At 43.7% G+C, this 7,478-nt stretch overlaps 1 protein-coding gene across 1 annotated transcript in view; it reads right to left on the reverse strand.

Annotated features, from left to right (window-relative positions):
- RNF169 (ring finger protein 169) overlaps positions 1 to 7,478 on the reverse strand; it is a 91,902-nt gene that overhangs the window by 48,318 nt on the left and 36,106 nt on the right. Inside the window, 1 exon segment of the mRNA XM_017885264.1 lies at positions 6,787 to 6,860. Coding sequence (XP_017740753.1) covers positions 6,787 to 6,860 — 74 coding nt within the window.

Raw genomic sequence — 7,478 nt, forward strand, 5'->3', positions numbered from 1 at the left:
TTTTTTTTTTTTTTTTTTTTTTTGAGACAGGGACTTGCTCTGTTGCTAAGGCAGGAGGGCAGGGATGCAAACCCAACTCTCTGCAGCCTCAACCACCCAGGCTCAAGCAATCTCCCCAGTTCTGCCTCCTGAGTAGCTGAAACCACAAGCATGCACGACCACACCCGGCTAACTTTTAAAATGTTTTGTAGTGATGAGGTCTCACTATATTGCCTAGGCTGGTCTCGAACTCCTGGGTTCAAATGATCCTCCCACCTCAGCCTCCCAAAGTTCTGGGATTATAGATGTGAGCCACTGTGCCCAGCCAAATCCCTAGAAATCATAAAATATATTTAGCTGTATCATGAACCAGCCATATATACATCCTTACACAAGTCATTTCTAGTAAGAGAAGGGGCTGTGAAACTAGATGATTAGAAATTCAATTAGATAAGTACTCGGTGAAGAGCTAAGTGCAAGATATTACATTAGATACGGTGGACTTAAAGAGACTAAAACAGACAGATCTATCTTGAAAGATTTGTAATCTAATAAGAAAAGCTTTTAAAATAATCTGCTTGTCACAGCTAACCTCAGCCTCGACCTCCTGGGCTCAAGCAATCCTCCTGCCTCTCAGCCTCCCGAGTAGCTAGGACTACAGGCACGTGCCACCATGTCCAACTAACTTATTTTTTTGTAGAGATGGGGTCCCACTATATTGCTCAGGCTGGTCTCAAACTCCTGGGCTCAAGGGATCCTCCTGCCTCAGTCTCCCAAAGTGTTGGGATTACAGACATGAGCCACTGTGCCCAGCCTCTTACCATTTCCCACTTTCACTTCTAGGAATTTAATTGAAGGGATTGTATTTGCCCACATAGGTTCGTGGGTACTCAGCACAGCATTCCTTTAAAACTGGGGGAAACAGGCTGGGCCTGTAATCCCAACACTTTAGGAGGCCCAGGAGGGAGGATCGCTTGAGTCCTGAAGTTCAAGTCCAGCCTGGGCAACACACTGGGCATGGTGGCATGTGCCTGTAATCTCAGCTACTTGGGAGGCTAAGATGGGAGGATTGCTTGAGCCCAGGAAACAAAAGTTGTGGTGAGCTGAGATCACACCACTGCACTCCGGCCTGGGTGACAGAGTGGGACCCTGTCTCAAAAAAAAAAGAAAGAAAGAAAGAAAGAAAAGTACCTATATTAAAAACACACACACCACCCTCCCCCCCCCAAAAAAAATGCTGTTCAGTGGAAAAAAGCAAGTCACCAAATATATTGTATTATTTCTCAAAAATTCTTCCCTCTGGCCAAGTGTGGTGGCTCACACCTGTTATCCTGACACTTTGGGAGGCAGAGGCAGGAGGACTGCTTGAGCCCAGCAGTTCAAGACCAGCCTGGACAACACAGCAAGACCCTCATCTCTACAGATATAAAAACTTTTCAAGTAGCCAGGCATGGTGGCATGCTCCTATACTTCCAGCTACTCAGGAGGCTGATGCAAGCGGATCACTTAGAGCCCAGGATCCAAGTCAGCAATGAGCTATGATCCCACCACTGTGCTCCAGGCTAAGTAACAGAGAATCTCTCTCTTCAAACAAACAAACGAACGAACAACCTAGCTTCTTCGAAGTATTTAGCCTTAGACTGTAACACTCATGACCCCTCTCTGTCACTCTCCTTCATTCCCAGAAAAACTGGCACTTAAATTTTAACTTCTCTCCAACTATTCCAGTGATCATTCCTGAAGGTCTCAATATTGGTACACTCTCTCAGTTCCTTCACCTCCTCTTTAAATACATCTTCTTCTCCATCTTATTTCAGCTATCTACTCCATAGTCATACCCTAAACTGTGATATCCATAACTAAACTCTCTCCCAAGGCTCACATTTAAGCCTTTTATATTGGGACCACCACTTCCTAGCTTTCCAGCTTTACTTATATATGCTAGCGATCCTACTTTTACAATTTTCACCATCAAAGTTTCCAATCCATTGACCCTACAACTCTTTCACTGTCTATCACATCCTTTATGTACTCAATTTTCCCCTTAACCTAGATCCATCATCCAGAACTGTAACAACTTCCTTGTAACACTTCCCCGTCCATCTACCGCATCTCTCCATCATACTTCTGACAGAATCACAACCCCAGTTAAACCCAATATACTGCTTACTCTCAAAGTGTCCTAACCAGTCTTATTTCCATTGTTGTCCCAGGAAACAGAGGCAGCTAGTTGCCAACCCAATATCCATTTTCTCCTTCCTTACTAAGAGAACCCTGATTTTACTTAGGAAGTTAATGTTCCCAGCTAAAACATATGCTTCCCAGCCTCCCTAGTAGCTAGGGTAGTTTGTAATATCCCCAGTGCCTCAGCACATACTAGTGGCACAATATTTCATTAACCAATGAATATATATCATGATCTCATTTATACAGAAGACTAAAGTATACATATGTGTCTGCATGTACAGGTAAGCATATAAGGGGTCTAAGATAAACACTAAACTTGATTCTAGGTACTTCTGGGAAGGACAGTGGGAAGAAAGGTAAAACGGGACTTTCACATTTTGCTCTGATTATTTTTGCGTTATTTTTCTTATGTTAAAAAACGACAATTAACTACAACACATGCAGAAAGAAAAAAAAATCTAAATATATTTAGAAATATATGGCTATTCACAGAATAAAATTTAGAAACTCATAGTGACCTCAGTAACCATACTAACTCAAAAGCCTCTGTCTAGAAAGGATGTTAAGAATACAGCTCCCTGTCCTCAGTAGGCCCCTCGGTCTTGGTTCAGTCCTGTTCTACAGTAGTCCCTTACCCCAGCCTGGTTTGTTCCCAAATCTCCCACAGGTAATAGAATCTAGGATTTTTAAATAAAGTAATACCTTTTAAAAGAACTAGAATTAGGGGAATAAAATTCTTGTTAACTTTTACAGCCTTTTAAAGGTTTTACTGTCACTTAAAGTAATAGCGTATACTAAGTGAAAAGTATATTAGTAGCATCTCACACATCGAATTAGTAATAATGAGTTGTGTAGAATTAATTTCCACTTATCTTCCTTTGCTCAGCAGAAACTTTTGAAGATCTACTGAGATCTGTTTTAGAAATCATTATGTCACTTCAATAAAATTCTTCATTCCCATTTACTGTTAATCCCTGTTCCCACACCCTGTCCCAATGGACCACTAACCTATCTGTCGCTACTATTTGTCTATTCTGGCCATTTTCTATAAATGGAATAACAATATATAATATCTTATATCTGCCTTCTTTCACTTACCATCTTTTTGAGGTTCACCCATGTGGTAGCATGTATCAGTGGTTCACTCCTTTTTATTGCTGAATAGTATGCCATTGTATGGATATGCCATACTAGTGCCTTTTAATGTTATGGCTTAGACTTCCATTTTCCAGGTTGTACAATGGATGTAGGATAACTTGGGTACTCGGGGTGGGTGAGAGGGACCAGTAACTAACTTTTATTTAAGCCAAATGATATAGATGAGTGTTTCTCAAATCCAATCCAGTTTGCGTTATTTTTCTTATGTTAAAAAACGACAATTAACTACAACACATGCAGAAAGAAAAAAAATCTAAATATATTTAGAAATATATGGCTATTCACAGAATAAAATTTAGAAACTCATAGTTTCTAGGATGAGATTATCCTAGCTTCACTCAAAAACATTATGGCATCAGCCCCTTTTAAAACCACTGTCCCATACCTCTCCTCTAACAGGAACATAAATCACAGTTCCTCAAGGTTTCCTTCTCTCTCCCAAGGTTTATAAAAACCCCTACTCTTGCCAGGCGTGGTGGCTCACACCTGTAATCCCAGCACTTTGGGAGGCGGAGGCAGGCGAATCACAAAGTCAGGAGTTCGAGACCAGCCTGGCCAAGATAAGGAAACCCCATCTCTACTCACAAATACAAAATTTAGCTGGGCATGGTGGCACATGACTGTAGTCCCAGCTACTTGGGAGGCTGAGGCAGGAGAATCACTTGAACCTAGGAGGCGGAGGTTGTGGTGAGCCAAGATCGCGCCACTGTACTCCAGCCTGGGCAACAGAGCAAGACTCTGTCTCAAAAAAAAAAAAAAACACAAAAAAAACAAAAAAAAAACCCTACTCTTACTATGTCTTTTGCTACCTCCTACTCCTTGTTTTCTTTAAGATTACCTTCAAACTGACAGCTTCAAAATTTCCACATTTTCAAAATGTTTAACAAGATATATTAGAAATAAATATTGTATGTGCACATTCTGAAATTTTATTTAAGAACCTGTTCTTTTATGTGGTCCCTGAAAATAATTTCTTTTCAACAGAAAAAAAACTTTGTAAGTAGTTTTAAAAGAGACAAAAACCTCACAATGCCAATACAAATGAAGCATGAAGATCCAAGTCAACATTTGACACCCTCATTTACAAGCAAAGATCAAAGAACATACAGTAACTAGCCACAGTTTCCTATTATCTTTTCTCTTTAATACGACCTTTTTAAACATTGATTTTCATTCAGTGAAAACACCACAATAGTGATGGCGGCGGCAGCCTGCCTGGAGTGGGCACTGTGAAGATGCCAGCTGCAGTGGGAAAGGCACAGCTGGGACTGTACGCTCCACGGAGCCGGAAGGAGTCAGTGGGAGCCAGGAACAAGTAGGAGCCATGCCCACTTCTGAGTTGAAGGGGCAGGATCTCTGCCATGCCAGGTGTAGCTGCAGCCACCCAGCCATGGCTGCAGGCATCCCTGTACTCTTGGGGGATCCCAACCCCATCCCCTACCCCTACAGGCTCGGAAGTGCCTGCTCCCACTGCCTGGCCTCTCCCCACTCCCAGCACCCATGCCGATTTCAAAGGAAAGCTGTGACTGAGCCCAGGCACTGTCACTACCTGGCTGGGTGGGAGCAGACTCGGGGTGGTGCTGACATGCCAGTGCCCTGCCACCTTGGTCCCCTCTGGACTTTGGGCACCCCAGAGGACAGGAGGAAGGCTGTGGGAGTGCTGAGAGCAGGTTGGCACAGGCCTGCAAGTGCCCTGTGGCACAGACTGGGCACTGTGGGTACTGTACAGGGCAGGTTGATGGTGGCAGGAGGTAGACAGGCTCTTGGGCAGAAAGGGGCGGATCCACCTTCAAGTTGGGGATGACCTGAAGCCGGCGGTTGGGCTGCCAGTTCTGCAGACTGGAGTGAGAACTTACAGTGCTTTTTCCAGGCCTGCCGATGGACCAATCAGTATGCACTTCCTCCCCCCTGAAGCCCATAAAAGCCCTGGATTCAGCCAGACTCCAGCAGACATGGGGATGACCTGCCTGTGTAGGGGAGCTACCCACTATGGATCTCCTCTCAGCTGAGTGCTGAGTAGATGTCCGGATGACCTGCCTGTGGAAAGGAGCTACCCACCTCAGTCTCTTGAGAGCTGTACTGTCACTCAATAAAGCTTCTCTTCACCGTACTCACCCTCCAGTTGTCCACGTACCTCATTCTTTCTGGACGCGGGACAAGAGCTTGGGACCGGGACAGAAAGAGCTGTCACACAAATGGCTGAAACACGTCACTCACTCACCATGTTGCGGGCAACGAGAAAAGAGAGAAGAGCTGCAGCCCTTCAGGGATCCCAGACCGAGGTGCTCCCGAGCCAGGGCTATGACACCCTCTTTGGGGGTCTGTGGTTCCTGGCACCTCCAAGCTTCCAGGCACCACCACGTTCCTCAGTGCCAGCAGTGGAAGCCGCTTGCAGTAGACCTGGTCCAGCCACAGCCTCACAGGAGCCAGTGCCCATGCCAGCACCTGGAGCTCCCTGCCCAGTCGCAGCCAGTATGCCTGGCTGTGCACAGCAGCTGGAACCCATGCTCGCTTGCTCACGCACCCCTCCCCTCTGCACCTGGTTCGCCTTTGGCAGGCATGGGATCCAGGCTGGTAGTGCGAGCTGAGCACAGCCTGGCAGAATGTGCGGGCAGAACGAGCCCAGTAGGCCCAAGTAAAACTTGGGCAAAGGCACCCCCAGCCACAGAGGTTTCCAGCTGGCAAAGCAACACCCCAAGCATCTTGTGACAACAGCATTATTGTCTCACCTCTATCTTATGATGATGCTTGATCCAGATTAAGTGGATCACTTACATTTACAAAGTATTAGATGCTCACATGTAGAATGATTAATCAACTATAAAGCTGAGTGAGGAATGATGGTGCAGGGAGAGGGCTGGGAAAGAATGACACACATCTAGCAACATACTTCTTATTACCAACCTTTTTCACTTCTTAATTCTCTAGGTGATTCCCAGACAATTAGTTTGAAAACATCATAAATAAGATGATATGGACACAGATAAAAGCTTTCCCAAAGGCAAATGTTTTCTAACTAGGAAATTATTTCACTATCCCCTTACTGACCTACATGACAGTTCTTTTGGAGTATTTAATAGAGTGAGCAATAACGGGTAACACCAGCTACACGTAATTAGAAGAACCTTGCGAGATAAAAATAATACAAGCAATTATTAGCAAGGGCACCTATTAAAAGTACCAAGAATACCTCTCTGGTGGCCAGTAGCAGCTGGCATGTGACAGACTCTGTGAACTACATCTTCATCTTTGAAAAGACAACTAAAAAGGTAATCTTGGGTTAAGGTTTACTCTACTTCCATTATAGCTCCAAATCTAACTAGGCTGGTATAAGGCAGTGTGCAGAAAGGCTCTGCATTATAAATTTTTTAAAACCTGGTAAATCAAGACTCCCACTAAGCATTCTTCAATGTCATTATTTCAATCTACTTTAAGAAAATTAATGACATGATAATACTATACCTTTCTCAAGCTTTCATATTCCTCACGAAGTTCCCCAGGCTTGCTTATTTTGATTGGTGCTCTGAATATAAAGTCTGAAAGAAAGGGAAAAGAAAATACTTTTTAACAGGACTTTCTAGGAAGGAACCAATATCTTGTCCTACTGCTGCCCGATACTATAAATCACATTAGAAACTGTGGTCATCTCAATTTGAATATGCATTCTTTCACTTAACAAATATTTATCAAAGGTGACAAATCAGGCACCGTTCTAAGCACTGAGGAGCAGCACTGCACAATAAAGTCCTTGCTCTCATGCAGCTCATAATCTTGTGAAAGGAAACAGACAGCAAACAAACAAGTGTGTGTGTGTGTGTGTGTGTGTGTGTGTGTGTGTGTGTGTGTGTGTGTGTTACGGCTGCTGTACTAAGTCCTATGGGGGAAAAGAAGTATAGGATATATATGGTTGTCTAGAAGGGTCTAACTAATAAAGTAACATGTTAAAAGACCTCAAGGAAAAACTACATTTAAAGCTCTTGAGTTCAATGTTACCGAGTGGCATTTAAAATAAGCTGGAGTTTTGAGATAATCATGTGGTTCTTGTCTTTGGTTCTGTTTATATGCTGGATTACGTTTATTGATTTGCGAATGTTGAACCAGCCTTGCATCCCAGGGATGAAGCCCACTTGATCATGGTGGATAAGCTTTTTGGC

Source organism: Rhinopithecus bieti, unplaced genomic scaffold (assembly GCF_001698545.2).
Source record: "Rhinopithecus bieti isolate Rb0 unplaced genomic scaffold, ASM169854v2 scaffold_14549, whole genome shotgun sequence".
Lineage (NCBI taxonomy): Eukaryota > Metazoa > Chordata > Mammalia > Primates > Cercopithecidae > Rhinopithecus > Rhinopithecus bieti.